The sequence below is a fragment of the Triticum dicoccoides genome, chromosome 7A (assembly GCF_002162155.2).
Source record: "Triticum dicoccoides isolate Atlit2015 ecotype Zavitan chromosome 7A, WEW_v2.0, whole genome shotgun sequence".
NCBI classification, from domain to species: Eukaryota; Viridiplantae; Streptophyta; class Magnoliopsida; order Poales; family Poaceae; genus Triticum; species Triticum dicoccoides.
Window position 1 is genome coordinate 435,883,902 of NC_041392.1, and position 24,929 is coordinate 435,908,830.

At 46.2% G+C, this 24,929-nt stretch overlaps 1 protein-coding gene across 1 annotated transcript; it reads left to right on the plus strand.

Moving 5' to 3' along the window:
• The first annotated feature begins 6,817 nt into the window (after nucleotides 1–6,817).
• LOC119330310 (protein ENHANCED DISEASE RESISTANCE 2-like) lies at nucleotides 6,818–9,581 on the plus strand. Its single transcript, XM_037603416.1, has 3 exons — nucleotides 6,818–7,041; nucleotides 8,189–9,117; nucleotides 9,335–9,581. Coding segments are annotated over exons 2-3 (930 nt in total). The 5' UTR covers nucleotides 6,818–7,041; the 3' UTR covers nucleotides 9,336–9,581.
• Nucleotides 9,582–24,929: the final 15,348 nt, after the last annotated feature.

The window sequence follows — 24,929 nt, forward strand, 5'->3', positions numbered from 1 at the left end:
CCCCCCCGGGCCAGTGCTCCTCTGAGTGTTGGTCCAAACTAGAGTCCTATGCAGCGCCCCCTCGGGGAAACTCGAGGTTTGGTTTTAGTTGTATGGAGAGCTCATCTGAGTGTGCCCTGAGAACGAGATATGTGCGGCTCCTATCGGGATTTGTCAGCACATTCATGCGGTGTTGCTGGAATTGTTTTAACTTGTCGAAGTGTCTTGTAGAACCGGGATACCGAGTCTGATCGGAACGTCTCGGGAGAAGGTATATCCTTCGTTGACCGTGAGAGCTTGTCATGGGCTAAGTTGGGACTCCCCTGTAGGGATTTGAACTTTCGAAAGCCGTGCCCGCGGTTATGGGCAGATGGGAATTTGTTAATGTCCGGTTGTAGATAACTTGAACCTTAACTTAATTAAAATGAATCAACTGTGTGAGTTACCGTGATGGTCTCTTCTCGGCGGAGTCCGGGAAGTGAACACGGTGTTGGAGTAATGCTTGCCGCAGGTTGTTCTCTAGTTATTCGGTCGTGCATTGCCTTCTCTTCTCGCTCTCTTTTGCGAACAGGTTAGCCACCATTTATGCTAGTCACTTGCTGCAGCTCCACATATTACCTGGCCTTACCTATAAGCTTAAATAGTCTTGATCGCAAGGGTGAGAGATTGATGAGTCCCTGTGGCTCACAGATTACTTCCGAATCAGACGCAGGGCCAAACGACTCCGTTCCAGATGACGCGCTTGAGCTCAAGTGGGAGCTCGACGAGGACTCACGCCGTTACTACGTGTCTTTCCCTGATGATCAGTAGTGGTGCCCAGTTGGGGCAATCGGGACCGTGTCGCATGTTGGGTTGATCTTTTATTTTGGCACCATAGTCGGGCCCTGGGTGATTGAATGATGTAATGCTATTTATGTACTTTGTTTGACGTGGCGAGTGTAAGCCAACTATGTTCCTTCCCCTTTTATTATTTGTATTACATGGGATGTTGTGAAGATTGCCTAACTTGCGACATTGCTTTCAATGCGGTTATGCCTCTAAGTCGTGCTTCGAAACGTAGGAGATATAGCCGCATCGAGGGCGTTACAGGCCCGATCCTGGGTTAAAACATCATGTCCCTTGCCTCTTGTTACCCATCGATCCGATCTCACGGCTCGGGCCCCCTACCCAAGGTTTGTCGCTTTTGACACCGACAAGGAGGTATAGTGGTGTGACGTGTGTGACACGTGATTTTTGGGTGATGTTTTTTTAGTTGTATGATACTCCCTCCTTCCATATATATAGGGCCTAATATATTTTTCGAGGTTGCCTTTGACTATTGATAAGATTAATAATATAAGAGATGTATAATGTGAAAAGTATATCATTAGAAGCTCTTTTCATGTATGATTTTGATGGTGTGCTTTGTGTAACTTGCATGTCATATATTATTACTCTAACATGTGGTCAAAGTTAGCCTCAAAAAACGCATTAGGCCCTATATACATGGAGGAGGGAGTATATGATTTGACAATTTGTTTTCTAATGAAGTTGTAATTATGATGCAATGATTCGTAATTAAGTTGTTTTTTAGAGTACGCCAATGGCGTACCTTAGCTTTATAGAAGAGAGAGGTTTAATTACAAGATTGCCGACCAATGTGCGAACACATAGGACGGGGTACAACACACACAACTCCCACACCAAGCTACCCTAGTCTTAACTCCTCACAAAACATTGTAAACCTCCTACTCCTACCCCAGCCTGTCTCCACTCGGCAATCTCTTCCAGAATCCTGAGTGGTAGCTCGCTTGCGTTCCTCTGCTCGCTGATCCTGTTGAAGACTCTAGCATTCCTGTGCTTCCAGAGAGCCCAGGCCACCACCGTCACCAGCGTGTAAAACCCTCTACGATCTTGTCCACTGAATCTCGTTCGCGCTGCCAGTCACCAATTTGAACACATCCGACTCCCCCAGGTCCTACACCTCAATCGCAATGAGATTAAACACCTTGTGCCGCACCTCCTGCGCATACGTGCAGTTTGCCATGATGTGATCCACGTTGTCTTCTACCTGCAAGCACGTGTAACACGCCGACGACTGATCCTGTAAGCCATGTCTAGCTCTCCTGTCTGACGTCCATATTCTGTGCTGCAGGGCAAGCCACACGAACAGTTTGCATTTGAGTGGTGCCTAGCTCCTCTAGATACATTCAGCCATGGGTGATCTAGATAGCTCCGAGCAGAGGTAGTCATAGAACGATTTAGCCGTTTAGGTGCCTAATGGTGATATCGGCCAAGTGAAGCTATCCGGCAGTGATGGGTCCCGGTCCACCATACCAATTGCATGGCAAAGATGCATGTACTACATTAGGGTGGTGAAGGAGGTGTTCTGCTTGAAGTCATGAACCCAACTGCCATCTTCTAAGGCTTGGCGCACCGTACATCTATTTGTCGTCCTCGTCGGGACTGTGGCCACAATCATTGGTGCAATCTCCGCCGCCGCCACTCCATGGATCCACTTATCCTTCCAGAAGAGCACCTTGTCGCCCAAACCCACCTTTATACTGACCAACGCATCAAACACCTCTCTTGCCTCCTCGTCCGGTGTCATAGGTAGCCCCTGCCATGGTCTTTGTGCATTTGTCCTCTTCAGCCATTCCCACCTGACACGGAGCGCCATCGCTTGCCATTTCAGGGTTTTGATGCCTAATCCATCGCAAGCTTTTGGTTGGCAGATTTTATCCCAAGCCACTAGACATTGCCCACCGTTGCACTTGTCTTTGCCCGCCCAGAAGAACGACCTCATCCATTTATTCATATCCTCAAGCACCCACTCCGGCGCCTCCGGCACCATAAGATGATGAACGGGGCGTGCCGCCACTACCAACTGCACCAGAATAAGCCGGCCCGGCCTTTGAATAAGCCCTCTTTGCCATGCTGGCATGAAGTGTCTCACTTTATCCAGCATTGGTTGCCATTCCGCTCGTGTCAGGCTCTTGATCGCCAGTTGCAATCCCAGGTATCTGCAGGGGAACTCTAAGATGTCACATTGTAGCATTCCGGCAACTCTGGCCCTGTCCTCCTCGCTCCCTCTTATTAGCACAGCATAGATTTGCGGTAGTTCACTTTAAGACCTGATGCTCGCCAAATGCCTTGAGGATCTCAGTAACAGCAGCCAGATCGTGCTCTGTGGGCATGGTGAACATGGCAACATTGTCGGCACAAATAGACAGCCTTTGTGTTGTCATGATTCCAGCAAAGGCAGTAAGCACTCCCATCTCTATGGCCGTGTGCACAAGGGTAGATAAGGCCTCCATGGCTATCATAAAAAGCAAGGGTGAAATCGGATCCCCCTGTCTCAGACCACAAGCATGTATGACATTTCTCCCTGGCAACCCGTTAATAACCACCTTGGTGCTGGTTGTATGTAATAGCACTACCATCCAATCTAACCACCTTTGGCCAAATCCCTTCGCTCTCAGCACCTCAAAGAGGAAAGGCAGGAAAGAGAATCAAAAGCTCTAGAGATGTCCAACTTGACGAAGACACCTGGAGTTCTTCTCGCATGAATTTTCCTTGCTACTTGGTGCACCAAAAGGAAGTTGTCATGGAGCTGCCGTCCTTTTATGAAGGAAGATTGATTCATCTCGACAAGCTCGTGCATTTGCAAGTGGAGCCGATTGGCAAGAACTTTGGCAAAGAGCTTTGGAATGTTGTGGATTAGGATAATGGGTCTAAATTCTCCAATTTCTTCTACGTCTGCTCTCTTGGGGATGAGTATGATGTTAGCCTTGTTCAATTTAGCAAAACCCCGAGTGTCTCCAACGGACAACTTCATAATTACTGCCATGATGTCGTGCTTTATAATCTGCCAAGCTTTTTGGAAGAAAGCACCAATGTAGCAGTCCGGCCTCGGCTCCCGGTCTGGAGGCATTTCCTTGATCACCTGCCAGACTTCCTCTTCTGTGACCATCTGTTCCAAGCATTGGAGATCCTTGGCCTCAAAACCCAGATATTGCAAGTCTAGAGTATGCTCTCTGACCCGCGCAGTCCCCAGCAGCCTCTCAAAAGCATCCGAGAAAACCTCCACTTTCCTTTCTTGACCAGTAACAATCTCTGCGCCCGGCTTGACATGTGCAATAAAATTATTGGTTCTTCTACCATTGGCCATTGCTTGAAACAATCTAGTGTTGGCATCGCCCTCTCTAATCCAATGAAGTCTGGAGTGTTGTCTATCAGTGGTTCTCTCTAGTGCCGCCATGCCCAGTAGCGCCTGCTTGAGTGTTCGCCGGAGCCAGGTCTCCATGGTGTGCAAAGCTCTGTTTTCTTGCATTATGTCCAGTCTTTGGATAACCCATGTAGCCACCCTCATCATAAGCTTCACGTTCCCAATTTTGCGTTCGCCCCAGGCTTGCAGGGTTACAGCCGAGTTGCGCATTAGTGCATCCATCCTCTTGTACGGGTCGACAATCACGTCATCGCACACCCACGCCTCCCTCACCGCATCCTCAAAACCCTCCAATCTTGTCCAGAAAAGCTCAAATCTGAACCGCTTCTTGGGGCAAAAGCCCGCACTCATGGTGAGGTGCAAAGGCGCGTGATCCGAGACTCCCATGGACAGCGCTTGCAGAAGGTGATCCGCGTTGTCCAGCTCCCAATCCAATGTCATGAGGACTCTATCGATCTTGGTAAGGGTAGGCGAGTCCCTCTCATTTGACCATGTGTATTTTCTCCCATGCATGTACATCTCGTGTAATTGATGGTCCTCCACAAGCTCTCTAAATTTGTTCATCATGTTCCTATTGAGATTGGTGTTGCTCTTTTCAGAAGCTCGGAGGATCATGTTAAAGTCACCGAGGACAAGCCAAGCTCCTGGGCAGACCACACGCCTTAACCTAAGTTCCTCCAAGAAGTTACACTTTTGCTTGTGGCTTTGCGGTCCATAGACAACTGAAATCCACCAAGGATCACCTGTTTTGGTGCGTACCCGACCCGTCAGAAAGTTAGTATCTATCTGGATGGCCTCCACCTCCAAGTCCGAACTCTTCCACGCTAGAAGCACACCCCTCTAGTCTCTATAGCCGGCAAGTAAGCAAAACCATCAAACGGTGGTCCCAAACATTGCGTAACTAAATAGTTGTCTATTACATCCAACTTAGTTTCTTGCAAGCAAGCTAAGTTGACCTCAAGATTACTCACGAATTCCCGCACCGCCTTGCGTTTCACTGGATTGTTCAAGCCTCGAACATTCCAGCATATCGCCTGTGGGTGTAAATCCATGAAGAATTACAACCCCAACTCCGCTAGGTAGCCCTAGCTAAGTGCACACTGTAACTGCGTTCTGTGCCTCCATTTCCTCCGTGGACGAGATCGTCTTGCCGAAGAGCGCCGCGATGATCCGAACGTGCTGCTCACGCAGCGTCGAATCAAACAGCTCCTTGAGCTCGTGTACCACTCCGTCGTCCACCTCCAGATTGTCTGGAACCATGCCCAAGGCATGGAGCAACACGTTTTACACCGGTGCTTCCCTTGGCCGTTTGGTCGCCGTGGTCTTCTTAGATGCCCTGGTGGTCCTCTTGGGCGTGAACGGTTCCACGTCTGGCCTGAGCTGTGACGCCTGCACTTCCTTGAGCAGCGAAGGAGCGAGCCGTTTGATGATGTTCGAGCAGAAGTTTTTCAGCTCTCCATATGCCACCACTTCGTTCGCAGTCATCCCCACTGTTTCGCAACTCTGCGGTGCACACATTAAGGTTGTGCAATCGTTGCCGATCAGCTGCAGTCCCTCCTCCAAGGGCACCTGCTGCACCATATCCACGACGTGCGGGGCGGACGTGCTCAGTGCATGTGCATGATTCCCATCGCCCTGGGGCCCTGCCATCCTCGTTTGTGCCTCCGCCCCAGTGGAATTATTAATTCCAACCACCGAGCCATGCACCGCTGTGTGTGACTGTGTGGGCTCGCTCGGAACCCGATCTGCTGGGTCCCCTCTCGGATCCCGAGCACCTGGGCCCTCAGTGGACTCCTGTTTAGTCGGTCCGGCCCGATCCTCCTTGTCGTGATTCTCCTGGCATTCCTGGCCCCCCTTGTCGCCATCCACCTGACATTCAACCCGCGAGGCCGGTCCCTCTTGATCCCGATCTGCCTGGCCACCTAGCACCGCTCCCATTGGTGGCCCGGTCACGTCCGCGAGCTGCAGCGGGTCCTGTGGGGCCACACATGCGTCGGGATCCTGGCTCGCCCCCACTAGATCCCCGTCCCGTTGTGGATTGGGCGACGGATCCAAGGCTACATGCCTCTCTGGACTCGGGGTAGGCGTAATGTGCTCCCCCTTGCCACACCACCTTCCTCTCTCCTGTCCAATCTCCCGCCCGACTGATTTGAAACTCCTCCTCGGTTGTCGTTCAAACGTTTTGCGGGCCCCTTATGAAAATTATGACTGATGTGATGATTTGTTTCAGGTGCAATGATTGCTATTAAGGTGTTGTGGAGATGATTAAAATTAATTAGTAAATATGAGAATTTGATGTGAGTAACATTGAACAGTCCGGTCCATTGATGAATATGTATTAGTTTAGATACAATGTTTTTGTCTGAACTCTCTTATTTAATACTTCCTCCATAAAGAAATATAAGTGGGTTCACATCACTGTAGTAATGAATATTGAATCACAATCCTAATTTTCCCTTCGATAGTAACAGAGTAGAGTTATGCAAATTTTTTAGTCGGCGGCAACTCACGGACATTTAGCTGGTGCTTGTAGAGTGCCGGGGCAGTAATCCACTAACGAATATTTAGTATTTTTAATTTCCAACTATAATCTGAAGCTGAACCATAATGATCAGGTATATTCAGTCGTCACATCATCGGTGTCTTTCCCATCTTTATTTTCCCGGACGACAAGCCAAGCAAGCCCAACAAATTCCAAACCCCCACGCAAGAAATTCCAAATTGCCACCCGCAAATCCTCGCTTTCCCTTCCGAGCACGATTCATCCATCCCATCGCAAGGAACAAGGGAGTAAGAGCTGCTGCTTCTTCCGTGGTCCCGGTTCAAGGGAGTCAAGCAAGCACAAGATCCTCTCGGTGAGCTTATTGCCCCTCGGATCCTTTTGCTTTTTCGTTGGCTTTAGCACCCTAATTCTAGAAAATCCGAGAAATTTGGTGGGGAGTAGTGATGCTTGTGGATCGGCGGAGATGAATCCGTCTGAATTCAGGAACCTGATTCGACAGAAGAAGGGCTAACCTCCTTTTGGTCTCGTCTCAAGTTGACTGTGGAGTGTGAAGTCGTTCTTGCTGATGGAGAAGCTGAGCTGAGCTTGGATTCTTTAGCTGTTTAGCACCGGGAGAGCTTTGTTTGTGTAACTACACGAAGAAAAAGAAGAAGATTCTTTACCTGCTATTTCTAGATGTTGATCTGATTCGATTGCCACACATGCGATTCTCTTTGCTACAATTGGAGAACCACGGCTCGCAGGGTTTGTACTTTGGTAGATTGCAGCACTGGAAGTGTTAATTGAGAAAGATATAAAAAAATTAGCTAGTTAGGGGTCGATATTGATACAACCTAATTGATGCAATGCAAGTTGTCGATTTGGATATCTCTTATCTGGTTGTATTAATACTTCAGGCTTGGATTGCATAGTGGAGCAAAGTACTAGTAGAATGCTACAGGAGTACCAGGGCTGGTGTAGTATATATCCTAATGCAGTTCCTTCTTTACCAGAATGCAACCATTGTGAGAGCTGTTGCGTCTTCTGCAATTGCTACTGGATACCCTTATTTTTTACAGTTTCAAGTTTGAATTGTATATATGTGTAGTTTGTTTCTGTGTTGTTGCTAAAATCCACAATCTGTAACTGCGGCGCTCACTTCTTGAAGGGCATCTGGCATCAATGCATGTGTCTCAGATATGTGACTGTTAACCATTTGATCACTTTTCACTCCCTGCTTCATTTGATTCTTATAAAATAGATCACGGCTGCGAAGGATTTGATACACATAAATAGTGAATGATTATTTGCAAATACTAATGTCATGTTTAGGCGATAGATGCTTATAACTTTCGAAAACTTAAGTCATTTGTTGTTTTCACCTTTTGCAGAGCTACTAAAGTAAACATTAACATTTCTCTGCTTGGTGGTTACATTATATATGAAGGACTCTTTTATACCTTTATTTATATTAAAGCCTGTTCTATTCCTCCGCGAACTAAGATTAGCATTACTTGTAGATGGCTTGTTCTGATGGTGAGGCTGAGCACCAATGGATACAGAGTGTCAAGTCAGGAGGAGCAGTTCCTTGTCTACCGCCCGAAAACTGTCCTAATGGTTGGGCTACTCCTCCTGGTGACACTTTTATGGTCAGAGGCCCAGAATATTTTGCAACCAAGGCAAAAATACCTGGTGGGGAGTATCTTCTGAAGCCTCTTGGAGTTGATTGGATCAAAGGCCCAGTAAAAATCTGTGAGGTCCTGAAAAACAGGAACCATCGTGTGAGGAAAGCCATCGATGAGGAGGTTTCTCACGGCAATAAACCTTTTGTCTGGGCCTTCAACTTGCAACTGCCCAGCAAGGAGAACTACAGCGCGATATTTTACTTTGTCTCACTGGAACCTGCACCCGAGGGCTCGCTGATGGATCAATTCCTTAAAGGGGACGATGCTCTCCGTAAATCCAGGCTTAAACTGATAGCAAACATAGTTAAGGGGCCCTGGATTGTCCGAAAAGCTGTGGGTGAACTAGCCATCTGCATACTTGGCAGAGCACTTTCGTGCAAGTATGTCGAGGGATCAAACTTCATCGAAGTTGATGTGGATATTGGGTCTTCCATAGTTGCAAATGCAATTGTTCATCTGGCATTTGGTTACGTGGCGACACTGACTATAGATTTAGCATTTGTTATTGAGAGTCAAGCTGAATCAGAGCTCCCCGAGAGACTTCTTGGAGCTGTAAGGTTCTCTGAGTTGAGTCCGGGATCAGCTGGTGTGTACGAAGTGCCATCTGAAGAGCAGCAGGAAATTGCTCCAATTCTGCCTTCAAGATTATGGCGGAGTTTTACCCAACTGCTACAGAACCCAGGCAACTCAATGCAGCCGTCGCCTAGCTCAGAAAACACTAATGGAAACTTTCACAAGGAAGATGCTGGTAACAACGATAATTGGTAAGTGCAGCAGACTCGATGTGCTAATTAGCCACTGCTTTTGTTAGAATATTTTTACATTAACAGATAAATATTTATTTTTTTATAATAGGATCATTCCCCTGTAGTCAAATTGCAACCTATGTTACAGTTGTAGGATGTCTCTGAAAATGTTCCTGATGTTGAGCGAAGCTTTATCACGCGAAAAATACCGACATAATGGTCTTCTCTTTTGCAGATATCCCGGAATCCCATACTAGACATGTATAAAGCTTCCATCCAAAGGACGCCTTCATTGGTTGAGGATAATATGCTAGTTCAGGCGATGTGTAAAAGTTGAATTCGTTTCTACGACGATGAACAACGGCCTCAGGTAGTTGTGGATTATCATAGTCCTGGGCCCTGCTGTAAAAATGATACATACTGGTCAAGAGAAAAACATCTTTCTGTACATATTAACTAAATTTACCTTTTAGCCCGACAAATTGAGATGTTGTATTGCATTCTCTTTCTGGCTGTGACACTGGTAAAAACTTTTTTTTTTGAAACCAGACAAAAGATTTGCCATTTTCATTAAATAAAAGAGGAGGTTCAGACATATGTCGCAACGCGACCAAAAGAAAAGACTACTCTCGCAACATGAGCCTACTCAAATGCTTGGCCCCAGCCAAAGTCCACAGGCGGGCCTCGTCTTTAATTCTCGTGACGATAATTGTGGTCGGAGTCGCGGCGTTGCGAAAAATTCTGGCATTTCGTTCTTTCCATATCTCCCATGAGACAAGCATCATAATGGAGCCAAGAGCCTTTCTGTTATGATCCGCGTTGCTCACCGCCTTTTGCCACCAAGTTCGAACCGAAACTTCATTTCGTCAAATCATCGGTGAGCAGTCGTGGATTCCCAGCCAAATGGTAATCTCATTCCAAACTCTATTCGTGAATCTACACTGAAATAGCAGGTGGGCAGCAGACTCTTGAACTTGCTTGCAAAGGGGGCAAATGTTGCAATTGGGCCATCCCCGCCGAGACAAGCGATCGGCCGTCCAGACTCGGTTCTAGAGAACTAGCCAAGCAAAGAACTTGCATTTGGGAGGAGCCCACGTCTTCCAGATCATGGAAGTATTGGTACTGTAGGTGAGTCCTGCAAATTGCGCCAAGTAAGCCGAGGATGTCGTGTACTCTCTGCTGGTAGTGAATTTCCAGGAAATAGTGTCTTGTCTATCTTGGCTTAGAGTGACACCGGCAACCATCTCCCAGAGGTTGGCGAACTCCTGTAAGTGCGTCAAGGTGAGGCCCTGTGTGGTGTTGATCTGATTGATCCAAAAATTGTTGTCCAAAGCCTTGCTAACCACACAGTTCCTCCTTTTTGAAATCTCAAAGATTTTAGGCGCGATGTCTTTGGGTCGAAAACCATTCAGCCAAGAGGATTCCCAGAAAATAGCCTTGTTGCCATCACCAATGGTAACCGTCGTGGCCGCCGCAAAGAGATCTTTATCCTTGTCAGAGCAAGGCGTTCCCATCCGGACCCATGGTTTTGGCGGATCCACCCACTCAAACCACAACCAACGGAGGCGTAGAGCAGTAGCAAATTTATCCAGGTTGAGCACACCTAGACCCCCCATGAACTTTGGGCTTGCAAACTAGATCCCAGTTCACCTTGCACTTGCCTCCCGTCACCTTATCACATCCTGCCCAGAGATAGGCACGTCTGAGACTATCGATCTTTTTCCTCACTTCTACAGGTAGGTCCAACGGGGTGAGGTGATATATCGCAATCGCCGTAAGGAGAGCCTTGACCAGGACGATGCGCCCCGGGGTAGCCACATGTATGGCCGACCAGGGAGGGAGCTTGGCAGCCACCTTATCTTCTAGATATTGGAAGTGGATGCGCTTTAGTCTTGCAACCGTAAGCGGTAGGCCAAGGTATCTCATGGGAAAGGTGGCCCGGACCGCCGGGAAGGCCTGAAGAATCCCATCCAAATCGATGTTGGCACAACGGATGGGAGCCACATGACTTTTGTTATAATTGGTGACCAACCCGGTAACTTCACCAAAAGAGCCGAGCGTGGATGCCAAGAACTGGATATCTTCTTTGATAGGAGCAACAAAGATGGCCGCATCATCGGCATACAGAGAAGCCCGCGTGGGGTTACCCCGGAGGGGGCGTAGTTTGCCTTGCTCAGTCGCCTTAGCTAAGATGTGATGGAGCGGGTCAATGGCCAAGACAAAAAGGAGGGGGGATAGGGGATCCCCCTGCCTAAGTCCACATCCGTGCGAAATGGGGTCCCCAGGCACCCCATTTAGAAGAACTCTGGACGAGGACGTGGATAAAAGGGCGGAGATCCAGTCTCGAAAGCGGCTTGGGAAATTATGATGTCTCAATAAATCCATCAAGTAGTCCCATCTAACCAAGTCAAACGCTTTCTTGATGTCTAGCTTGAAGAGCAGGGTCGGTGATTTGTTGCGGTGAAATCGACGTGCCAAGTTTCGGACATACATAAAGTTATCATGTATGCTTCTTTTCTTGATGAAAGCACTTTTGCGTATTGGAAACGAGGTCGGACATGTGAGGAGCGAGACGTGTGGCCATCATCTTTGCAATGATCTTGGCAACCGCATGGATGAGGCTTATGGGCCTAAACTCAGAAATGTCCTCTGCCCCCTCTTTCTTTGGAATGAGGGCAATATTTGCCGAGTTGAGCCAGTGGAGGTTGGAGATGTGGAGGGTTGAGAAGTTGTTGATTGCTCTCATAATGTCCGGCTTGACGATGTCCCAACATTCCTTGAAAAACACTCCGGTGAAGCCATCTGGCCCCGGCGCCTTATCACCGGGGAGATTATTGATGGTTGCGTGGACCTCCTCTTCGGTGAAGGGGTTGCCTAGCTCCACAAGATCAAGAGCCGAATGCGGAATGCAGTCCCAGTTGAAGTCCTTGGTACGCGGGGGGCCTTCCCCATGGCCTTAGAAAAGTGTTGCTGGATGATTTCTTTCTTGTGGTCATGGTGTGTGGCCCACCCATTATTGTGTTTGAGACGGTGAATGAAGTTCTTCCTTCTACGGTGATTGATGCGGAGGTGAAAAAAGCGAGTGTTAGCATCTCCCTCTTTGAGTAACGTGATTCGTGAGCTTAACCTTTTCCGTGCTCGTTCAAGAACCGCTAAAGCCAGAACTTTCCTTTTCAGCTCCTTTCTAAGGTTCCACTCAGCCGGGCTGAGTGTCCTTAGCTCTTGCGCGGCGTCGAGGCGAAGAATGATCTCGAGAGCCATGTGGAGCTGGACTTTGTGGTTAGAGAATATAGCCTTGCTCCAGGTCCGCAGTCGTTGGCTCGTTCGTTTAAGCTTGTGGAAGAGTATCTGGTATGGCTCCGTGTGGGTCATTCCAAGCATCAGTGACCGTTTTCTTGAAATTAGGCATCCTGATCCAGAAATTTTCAAAGCGAAAGGTTTTTGGTCGTTTCGGGCCCTTGTCGCAAGTTAGTAGCAACGGGCAGTGATCGGAGAGCGAGGACGATAGTGCATGAAGGATGTGAGAGCCAAAGTCAACATCCCAATCATCATTACAGAAAAAACTATCTAACTTGCTTAGTGTCGGGTTGGCCTGCTCATTGCTCCATGTATATTTCCTATTCTGTAGATGTATCTCTTTTAGCTCACATGAGTTGAGGGCGCTTCGGAAGCGAACAAGGCGACTATGGTCAACGTTAGAGCGGTTTTTGTCGCAGGCACGGTAAATCTGATTAAAATCACCTGCGACGAGCTATCTTGTACCCTGTTGTGGCTTCAGGCTTAATAGCTCTTGGAAGAACGCATCTTTAAGGTTGCTTCTTGTAGGTCCGTAGACCGAAGTGAATTTGAAGGAGGTGTTGGTGCTGACCAGGGTGATTTTTGTAGAGATACTAAAGTTTCCAACAGAAATATTGTCCAGCTTGATGTAATCTTCATTCCATAGAAGAAGAATCCCCCCTTTTGTTCCATCCGTCGGCTTCTCAGCAAAGTTCTTCAGTCTTTGGCCACCAAGGAAAGATGCAAGGAATGGGTCGACCGCTGACAATTTTGTTTCCTGGAGGCACACAACGTTGCACAGAGTAGCATTAATGGTCTCATGGACGGTGGCGCGACGATTTGGGCAGTTAAGACCGCGAACATTCCAGTTTAGAACTGAGAGACTCTCATTCATTGCAAACATAAGCTACATCATTGCAAGCCGGCGGCGTACACATTAGCCTTGCCAAGGCAACAACATCAGGTAGCAATGGATCATTGCTACAAACAAGCACCACTAACACTACAGACATGTCTTCATAACTTAGACAACTAATCATCTAAACTGGGCTACAACATTAAGGAGCAGAGCAACAGCTTCAGGCAGAAGCAGAAGCAGCTGCCTCGGCATGGCCTTGGCCTTGGGGCTCCAGGCCAGCATCTCCACCATGGTCCAGAAGGGCATCTTCGACTGCTGCGGCAAGGTCACAGTCAAGCCTAAATAGTGCTCGAAGAGCAGCAATGGCGATGTCCGGTAGCTGCCCACGAAAGAGGGCCACATACTTGTTGATAGCAGCCTCAGTGATCATCTCACCCTCTTCCACCACTCCCATGTGTTGGCAAAGCAACCTCTCAGCCAGCTGGGCGATTGGCATATCTTTGTTCTTTGCCTGCAGTCTTGGGCTGCTACGAATCAGGTTCAAACCTGTCACACCCGCAAGAGTCTTCCTTCTGGTCGTTGGCGGTCTCGGCGGGGTGGAGTTGGGCGTCGGGAGAATGGCGGGAGGCAGTGGCACAAAGAGGGGGGTGCCAGCAACCTCGCCCTGTTCCAGCGAAACCGCAGGCACAGGGCTCATCTCTATTTGGTTTTCCACCGTGCAGATTGTCGGGGCAGGAATATGGAGTGGTGTGCAGGGGCTGGGAGGCAGGGAGCCAGCACGGTGCCGCTGCCGCACTGGAGAAGCCCAGCCTGGAGGTGCTTCTGGAGTCACCGGGGAGCCCAGGCACGGAGCTGCCCGCCGGAGCCAGTCAGGGATCAGCAACGACGGCCTCAGCTTGATGATGTCACTGGAGGTGGTCCGCGGTGAGGGTGGCGGTGATCTTCCTCGGTTGTCCTCGCTGTGCTGGACGCTGGCCACCTCGCAGGATCGCGAGCGCCGCTCTGGACAGGCCGCCCGGTGCCGGGCCCGCCTACCTGAGGCCGGGATCACCGCCCCATCAGGAAGGCGCTGGACACATGCGCTGTCAACCTTCCGGGCGTCCGGCGATAGAAGCTCCAAGCCGCGCCTCCTCCCGCCATCGTAGCGGTCCCGGGAGTCATGGTCGCCACGACGTCGGTCTTCATGTGGCCCCTTGCTGCGATCATTGTCACGTCAAGGAGCCCTGGAGCGGCTCCGAAACAAGCCACGCCAGGAGGACTCTTGACGACCGCTGCGCCTTCCACGTCCATCATGCTCGTCATCTCTGTCACGATCGTCGTTGCGTCGCTCTCGACGGTCGCCCTCGTCCTGGCGGGCACGCGCATGAGACTCGCCGTCCACGTCTCCAAGTCTCCAGCTGAAGGGAGGGTGCATGCGTGGGCGTCAGGGAACCATGCCGTCCGCGCCAGGGGTGTAGTCCTCGATCAGGTCCAGATGGACCAGGACACGCCGCTTGAGCCCCTGGCGCCCGACAGCAGGGTTTGGAGCACTGCTTCCTGGTGGCTGGTTGTTGGTGAAGGTGATATGCTGCACTTTGGGTATCTTGCTAGGATCTTCTGACCAAGCCCACAGGTTGAGTGTGGCGGCGTCCTCACATTGCACGGAGGCGATGTCGAAGTAGTGGAGGAAGGTATCCGGCCCCAGCACCTGAGCAGCTACAGCGTCATTCCAGGCGTTGAGCGGGACATTTTCGAGGCAGAGGTGGACGTGGAAGTCAGCTTGAACCACATGGGCGTGGGCGTTGAGTCTCCACTTGGCGATGTGGATGTCTAGGTTGCCGAAGTCGGAGCTGTAGTGGGAGAAGCGGCCTGGGCCGGCTGTCGCCAAGTCTCGGTGGTGCTGGAAGTCGAATCTGACGAGAAAATCCTCCGGGTAGAAAGGCACCACCTTGACATAGGCGCGGTCGATGCCGACGGAAGTGGCGACCGCGTCCCTGATGACGGAGGCGCTGACCGATGGGCGTCTTCCGCCGAGCCAGGCAACAGCCGCAAGATTGGCGAGGCTGGCTGCCTGGGCGTCCATGGCCGGCGTGGAGGTGATGACCACATGGCCCTCCGATGGGCGCAGCGAGGGATCCCCGACCCGTGGCATCTCGTCCCCTAGCAGCAGGGGCGCAGAGATCGGTTGGCCCGGGGCAGCAATGCCACAGGAAGTTGAGGAAGCGGGTGGGGCGACCAGCAGATTCGAGGGAGGCGGGCTGCAGACCAGCGAAGATGAAGGAGGCGAGGCGCTGGAGCACTGCCGCGCTCGGTGGCCGCTTCTTCTACAAAGCAGGCACTTGTATGGGTCTCGACAGTCAATCTTGTTGTGGCCTTTCTCCAGGCATCTGTGGCAAGTTATGTGTTTGTGCTTGACGAAGGCCCCTCTGGCTGGAGGGGAATAAGAAGGCGAGAACCATCGTCTTGAATTGCGGTTGGTGGGCGATAGAGCTCTCCACCAGTACGACGCCTTAACTAGGTGCCACTCCGCCCCCGAGCTGGAATCCACAACCAGCGGCTCGAGTGAAGGCGCCTGCGGCAGCTCGGGGCTCAAGGAAGCAGCAGCCCGCGACTCCATCTGCGCAGCATTGAAGGGGAGTGTGATGAAAAGCTACATCAGAACTGATTACAGTATTATTTTCGGGGTCATCTAAACATTGTCTGGTGTCCTTGTCTGTGTGTTTCTGTGGGCAGGGCAAAGACCTGGATCTACAACAATGGTATCTTATGATCCTACCATCAAGAAACTATACGAATTTTCCTGTACCATAACTGATCACGCGCAGTTTAGGTTCAGTTCTTGTAACTTTGCGCCTTCTTAGCACACTTCTTCTAAGACAAAATGGGTGTTGGAGAGAAAAACAAGACTTACCAGGTTCATTTAAAAAAAATATAGGATTTGTGGTCCCTTTTTTTTCAAGAAACTTGTTCATCTGGCATCCGGGTTCAAGTCCTGGATTTGGCATGGGTGTGCATTTATCTTATTTATTTCAGATTTTTTTTTACTGGATTTGGCATGGGTGTGCATTTACCTTATTTATTTCAGATTTTTTTTACAATATTCGTTCAATGGCCGACTAAGAGTTGTCGGTGATTTCGGCAATCTTAAGTTTTGACCTGGTAAGTCTTGGAGATTAAGTGCCGTCTAAGAGTTGTCAGTGATTTCGTTCGGTGATTGGGGGTTCAGTGATTTCGGCACTTAACCTCCAATCTAACGTTTCGGCAGTCTTAAGTCTCTGACGATGGAGAGATATTCTTAGGGCCCTCTCGGTGTGACGGCATCCATCATCGTTTGGCCAGACACAGGTGACTATGTCAAGGGGATGCCGGAACGTGTTAAATAAAAAGAAGAACAAAATCGATAATGGGAGCAACAATATAGTAGGCATGGTGATGACTCAAGAGGATAACGACGCACACCGTGTTTTGTAAAGTATCACGAAGCAAAGGAAACATCACATGATAACCAAAGGTTCACTCAAATACCATTCGTATAATCATAGGGACCGATATGGTTGTCCACGGTTCCGCTATCGGTCATTGAACAACGTTGTTTCGTTCATGTCTATGATTTATCGAACCTACGGGGTCACAAGCTTAAGGTAATCACAATCCTCTGAGTGTTAGTAGCACGGGAATGATGACAATATATTTGTGGAATTGTTTCATTAATATCCAGAATAGTTCCGAGAGGTTCCGGAAGTGTTTCGGGGTCACTGGAAGGGTTTCAGTGAATATCGGGTAATACCGGGTATTACCGATAAATAATATATAGGTGGAAAATGTTTCCAGAGATGTTTATATATATATATATATATATATAGGACAAGGCTATTCTGTTACTAGTAACAGAATATTATTCTGTTACCCCTAGCCACTATAAGTGTGTGATCTGTAGTTTCCACTAAACCCACCAACCCTGTCGATGCCCCACCTCCACCTCATCTCTCTGGCTCCTGTCGGCGCCCAACTCCCACCTTCTCCCCCGTCTCCGGCTGCCCCCATCCCCACCTTCTTCCCCTGTCTCAGGCCACCGCCCAACCCCCACCTTCTCCACCATCTCTGGCCGCCGCCCCGCCTCCACCATCTTCGGGCCTCAGGAAGCCGCATGTGCCCGCCCCCCGGACATGGCGCTCGCGGCCAACCTCCTGGATCTCGCCCATGGTTGCAGGGGCCCGACGCGGCGGGGAAGTGTGGAGGCGCAAGATGCTCCACGACTGAGGTAGGCGCACCCCGGTGCTCGCCATGGCTGAAGACGGCCTCCAACCCCTGGGCCCAAAGCAGCCAATCTTGCCGCTTCACCTAGGTATGCGCCAAGACCCGCCGCGCTCGATGCTCCCTACTCCCATAGCTGTCCTCAGTTCAACCCCATGGCGTCGAGATGGTGGAGTTAGTCGCGAGCAGCAGTCCGCCGCCGCGCGCCGCCCCTAGCACCACGCCGCTCGGGCACCTGGTCAATTGAAGAAACCAGTCACTTTCAATCAAAGTGTCCCGTTTTGCTCCTGCAGTCCACCGTACCTAGAAAACTAGATTTTTATCTGCAAAATCAGTTCATCGTACCTAGAACAATCAGTTCGGTCCATCTCCTGATTCTGAAAATGTGAATCTTGTTTACTACCAAATTGATGCTCTGTAGTTCACCATGTATATATGTCATCAGTTCAAAAAAACATACATAAAAAGTTCAATTGTATGTGTTAAAACCCAGTTTGGTTTTATACTATACGTCAGATTATTACAAAGTACGATAAAATATTTTGCTCATGTGGCTGTAAGCTCTAACTATATGGCAACAAAAAGAGAACAAGTAGGAAGTATTGTTGTTTCCATATTGTTAAGTTCAGTATGTATTCCGTTTTCAGAACGTAAACAAACACACATGATATTTATAAGAGCAAAACTTACAAATGGAAATCTATAAGTTCAACTACATATTTTGCAAAAATTGAAATATAAAAATTACACCAGTTCAATGACAGAAAAACATCATTTCGAAAATATATATGCAGGAGGTTGGGAGCAAAAGAAATTGTAATTTTGCTCAGTTCAAAGATTGGAAGAAAAAATGTAGCTAGTGGTTTCGAGGTGTCAAAAGATGAACATTTTCTGCTCAAATTAAGTTTGCATCAGAGATATAGCCATTGTTGTATGTTGGTGTCGTGCTTGTTTATGTGTTGACTAGCAGATCAATATATATATGCATGTTGTTTGCTTTTGACATGGCAAACATAAACTATTGGTACAAATTCAAGTTCCTATATCACAAAAGTTCATTGACAAAAAACATATCAGTTCAATGGATACGTTGTATCTGTTTATCACATATACTTGCGAAAGAGTTCAAAATTTTCTTCCCTCCTGGAAATTACATGTGATTTTTCATTTCTTTTTGGGCAATACAAACAACAATAACTCATTAGGCTTGTATGGATGAATTTCTTTTCATTTGCTCATATAACTGGAATGCATCTTTTCTTGTATTATCTCTTGTAACACTAAGATATATATTTTTATGTTGGCATGTCTTTAGGTGCGCCCTAGCCGATCACAGCCACTGCCGCAGGCCGTTCAAAGCCACCTCCGCAGGCCGTTCATCCCCAAAAAACAATCTGGATCCCGCTGGTTCCCACCAGCAACGCTTGTTCGAGCATGTTGTCGCTCTCCTGCTGCAGCGTGGCTCGGCTACTGCACTTGGTGGAGGTTAGAGCCTTTCCTCTAGTTTCCTATAGTTTTGAACTTCATGGATCCTTAGTGCCTGAAAACAATGAACTTGCTGATCCTTCCTTCCTCCGTTCATAGTACATGAATTGGACTGACGAGAAGATGGATTCTTGGTATATAAAAGCCTGTTGGAGGAGTCACGGGGTTGAGGACCTCCTGCTTAACAGTACAACTTCTTGTTTTGTGGCCGGTCACTCAAGGAGCTGAGTGCAGGCCGCAGTAAGTACATGAGTACTAATATTAGGATATGTGTGGTCCCAGTAAGTATATGAGTACTAATTAGCAAGTTTGATGAAAATCTCAGCTTGTACTGATACATTCCAAAAAAGTGTTGTGTGTTTTCAGGAAAAAACAACTGATGTCGTTGACCGTTCTTTGCCATCTACTAAAGGTCAACTTTCATCATCTCATCCTCGTATCTCCGTATATGTTCAACTGCTTCTTGCTTGAGTGTTCGCAAAACAAGACAAATTATATCATCTTTTCTGTTTGTATGTATTTGGTTGAACTATTTAAATTTTTGAGTGAAGTTCAAACTTCTCGATGTGTGAAGGTTGAATTAGGTTCAGTTTTGTATGTAAGTGGTTCAGCCAATTTTTTCTGCTACTAAAACAAATCATTTGACAGGGAGTTCAAACTTGCTGTACAGGAAAGTGCACATCCTATTTCCCACTCTTTTTCTAGTTTTGATCGCACAAACATTTAAAATAAAATGTTCCGTCGAGAAGTTCACACACTACCGTCTCAAACGTTCAGGCGTTCTTTTCCTTAAAGTTCATATATTTAAAAAAAAACCACCACATTTGGAGTATTCTTTAGTTAAATTTTTTAAAAAGAAAAAACATCCTGAACAGCAAGGACAGTTCAACAAGAAGACTTGTAGTAGTTCATTAGTATGTATCCATTAGAAAAAATCCAGTTATGATGTTAGTCTTGGTATTGATCTTTTCAGAATATCGAGTAAATAAGAAACTTTGGCATGCCAATGGGACCTTTTCAGTAAGTGCTTTGACTACAACTGATGGTAGTTGGTATTCTGTGACGTAGTGCTCAGCAGCAGGAGGGTGAGGATCTTCATCTCGTCAGTACAACTACACCATCCACCGCCGTTCACGAGAAGAGCTGCGTGCAGGCCACTCCGTGCTCTGCCTTGGATTTTTCAATGATCAGGTTGTCATCGTCCTGCCCCACGACAATCGTACTGGTTCATGCGCCATTGTCGTCGGTCTTTCTTCGGCTAGATATAGGGAGCGGCCCCAGGGAGCCCCTTCATCAGTGGTTCATTGGTCTCTCAAGTATGAAGGTGAGCTTCATAATAGAGTAGCTAGACCTATCTGCCTTCCATTTTACGAATTTTGCTGGGAGCTAGAAGTAACTATATGGAGAAAGTTGCCATCTCCGTTTACCTAAACATGCATAACACGTGTGATGCTATAGAATTCTTGGGTCCTTGTGCAGAAAAATCATCAGTTCACGCTTCAAAATCCTGTAAGTTTAGATATATCACTAAATAGGTTCGGAGAAAAAAATCTGTAAGTTTGGTGTGTGTGCGGCTACAATATTGAATTTCTTGTGAAATCATACTAGTACTGATGAATATCGAGTTGATTGAAAAATGTAGTTGATTCTTGAGACCCTTACTAGTGTCCTTCTACATATAGAAGTTGTGCCTGATAGCCATACACGACTTTCTCTCTGTTGTGATGCTTGCTTGTGCAAATTTCTTAGAACCTGTTTGGGTGATATATTTAGACTACTCTTTTGTTCAAATGAAATCTCTCACCACTTTCTTTTCTATTTGTTAATTCTTGTAGTGCATAATCAATGCAGATGTGTTGTTTTGTCGTGAAGATTTTGCCAGTAAACTATGCAAAAAAGAAATTAGAAGTACCAAAATGTTCAACTTGCAAACTAGTGGTAGTTCTATAATGCAACATGCATCAAATAAAAAATAGCAACCATGCGTTGAAGCAATAAATCACGTCTGGTTTCCTAGTTTAGTACATGAACTATCCTCAGTTCATGAAAAATACATATAACAATATGGTGTGTGTGTGTGTGTGCAATGCAGTATATGTGTCGATCTTTTTTTGTTGATATATGTTAGTAGTTGATCCATACAACATACATGATGATTATATTTTGCAATTATGTCTTGCACACAACTTGGTTTTGTCTATAGTAAATTTTTTGATCGGAAATTGTGATCTAAGTGGTTTTTCATATAGGTGCATCTAATGAAGTGCAGGTCACTTCTGATGTGCCAAATGGCGCGTGTGTGCGTGTTGTGGGCTTGTCGTGTGCGTCTGCTGGTGCATGCATGGGCGCCTCCTGTGGCATGCGAGCATGTGTGCAGATGTTGATAGCTAAACTAAATGGTTTCCAAGATATGTACTGCAAGGAAAAATTCATCAGTACTAGTGTGCCCTTTATGCGGTAAGTCCTACAGGCTGCAACTACATTCCTTCCATGTATGGTCCTCCTCACCAGATGTTATGAAGAATACATCTTTCTAATACAAACTTTTCAAAAGTTTCTTTTTGAACTTCTCCTGGTTAATATACATGAACTTGATTATCCTTTTAACATGTACTTATATCAGCTTGTGGGGTTCTTTTTAAAACTAATCTCTTGAACTTTTTAAAAGAATGTTCCATAAATGTTTGTGATCATTGCTTGTAAGTATTCATGTGGACTTTAAAACAATGACTGTTCTTGTAGGAGGTTTGAAGATCATCGTGGAGCAAGTTGAAGAGATTAGTTTCGTGGAAATAAATGTGATCTTTTGGTCAGGATTTTGCATGATCCATAGCCATCGGTGGCAACAGGCGAGCAGTTCAAGGCCTACTGCGTGAGTCGTCCATTGTCTTCTATGCGTGAGCTTGTTGTCTCTACACATATAGCATCAGAGTATCTCCTCCCCTTGCCGCACACACATGACGGGCGGTCAAGCTAGTGTTGTTTGCGATTACTGGTCATGACTCTTACGTTGTCATTGGACAAAGTATTTCATTTTCCTTAACACTCGGTAAGGAAAATGATCGTTCAACTTGAATTATGTTTTGGACTGATTGTTCAAGTTCTTTCGTATAGAAGATTCAGAAAGTTTTGTTCCTGAAAATGCACTTATTTGGATTTCTGAATTTCGCTCTTGAATAATAGTTCAACATGTATTACGCCATCAATTCATAATGGAAAGGCAGCAAATAGTTCGATACTTGTGTGTTAAAAATGTAACAGTATAGAGAAACTTTCGGAGTGGTTTGATGCAATAAATCGCATCAGTACTGACTTGGATCCGTTCTTGCCTATAATGCATTGAAAAATCAATTTTTTTGCCTTTGTTAAGGCTTGAGAAGCATGTATCTCATTTATAATACGCTTTGGCATTTGGTCGATGATATTTATTGCATCCTTCATCACTGATCTTGAGGAGGAGATTCATTTGTGCATTTCTATATTTGTTGTGTAAATCTATTGATTTTTAATGTTTTAGGGATTTCGGGAGAGTGGAGACCTGGAAGAGCACTTTCAGGCGTTATTGGCCATGACAATAAATGACCAAGAAGAGCACTTTCAGTAGTCAAGGAAGACAACAACAACAACAACAACAACGAAAAAATGCAACGATGCATCATGCTGACATTGATGAAAAGCTATGATTTTGTGCTCCTGTTTGTTATTATGTCAATGAGAAAGCAATACTTCTTTTCTTTAGGTTCCGTGTTTTAATTGGTGAGGGATAAACAAATTTTCCTATTCAAGTGGAAGCTCCCAGTATATGATGGATGTGGGAGTTATTTTTACATTCACTGTTCGGTGCTTCTTTTTTATGTAATGTTTTATGTTTTCAAGTGCTCGGTGAAAATTTATGTTCCTAGTAGTTCATGTATTATTGCCTGAGGAGTTCATGTGTTACTGGCTAGTAAGTAAACCTATTAATCACTCTCTCAAGTGTGATGAAAAAAATGGGCAGTAAATTGATGAAAAAATATCATCGAGTTCAAAACACGCCGAGACACGTGACAGCCACCCCAGTTCGGGCATAGTAAGTATCTCAGTACGAGTTAAAAATGGTGGTCCGTTCGGAATAAAAGAAATGGCAGAAATTCAAATTGTAAAGTTCAAGCAAAAAAAGAAACCGCATGAAAATCCTGCTTAGTAAGTACCTCAGTACAAGTCGTAAAATGAGAGAAGTTTAGAACAACATTGTCAAAAAAATGTTGAGTTAAAAAAGGAAACAAAACAAACACATTTTCTTTTTGAATAAAATATCATTCAGTTCGATGATACAAACCATACAAGTACAGGGGCGATGATACAGTAAACCGTTGAAAACTTACGAGAAAAATATTAACAAAAAAACAGAGCAAAGTCTAATTAGTGAAAACACGCTTAGTACAAACCCATGCAAGCATCAGTACAAGTACCCTTTTTCGGAACCATTCAAAATTACTCTACAAAAAATAGCTCAGTACAAACATACATATATATCAGTACGACTACTCTGTTTTTTACACTAGAAATTAGCAGGATCCATCATGCCGTATTCAAAATTACTCTTAAACGGTTGCGAAGTAGAGAAAATGTTCAACATGACTAAGTTTCACATTTTCGATAGCTATCCAACGGTATATTATTTGCCATATTTCGACAAACTTTTTAAAAAAATCGCGTGCAAAATCAAATTTGACCGTATTCGAATTCGTTTTTAAACCGTAAGGAATTAGAAAAACATTTCTATACGAAAAAGTTGCGCATTTTACATAGCTTTCCAACGCCATATCATTTGCGTCAATCCGACAAACCGTTTGCAAAAAATCGCGAAAATACGTTTCACCCAGAATTTCACCGTTTTTCAAATTACTTTTAAATCATATAGAATTAGAAAAAACAATACATATATGGAAGATGCGTATTTTCACCAGCTTTCCAACGCCATCTTATTTGCTCAATTCCGACAAACCGTTTGAAAATTGAGTCCAAAATACGATTCACATTTTCGGTTTTGAAAAAAATGGTTTTTTCAAAACTGCTCTTAAACCATAATGATTTTGCAAAAACGTTCAATATAATTGAAATATGGTTGTCAAGAGCTTTCCAACGATATATTACACGCCACGTTCCGACAAAAAAATTACAAAAAAATTTTGAACTATAGAAGATGATCTGTTAAACACAACTGAAAGCATCAGTTCAACCGCTTCGAAAACATCAGTACAGCCATCTGAAACCGTCAGTTCAAAAAAGGTAACAGAATAATATTCTGTTACTAGTAACAGAATAGCCCAGATGTATATATATATATATATATATATATATATATATAATGATCTGAAAGTATTTAGAACATTTTATATTTAATTTAAATATCAATGGACCTAAAAAGACCAAGAGGTGGAGGGCAACTTGGGCCACAAGGGCCCAAGTAGGAAGGCGCCCGCCTTTCCTTGTGGGGGAGGGGGGCGAATTGGACAAGGGAAGGAAGTCCAACTCCCTCTTCTAGGCTGGCGCCCCAAGGGGGACTTCCCCCCCTTGGCTGCCCCTTCCTCCTCCTCTAACCTATATATACTAGAGGATTTCTCCCTATTGGACACACAAGTTTTGGAGCCTGCTCTAGTTGATCTAGTTCTAGTTGGTCCTAGCTGATTAATTAGAGCTAGACCTAGCCACCTCTAATCCTCATAATTAGGAGCCAGTGTGGTTCTAAACTCCTCCCTCTAATTCTCTGGGGACAGTTAGCTCTGGACGGTGAAGCGCTGCCGGATCGTGAAGATCGTATGCTTGCAGTAGTGGCATCATGAGCAGGTTTATGAGTAGATGCATGTTGCGATCTAGATCACATTTGATATGTGAAGTTGATGTTCTTGCTATGCTTCCCACTAGTGGGCTTCGGTTTAGTTCATCGGCAGAATGGTGTAGTTTTGTTACAAGGTTCTAACAATCAATCGGCTTT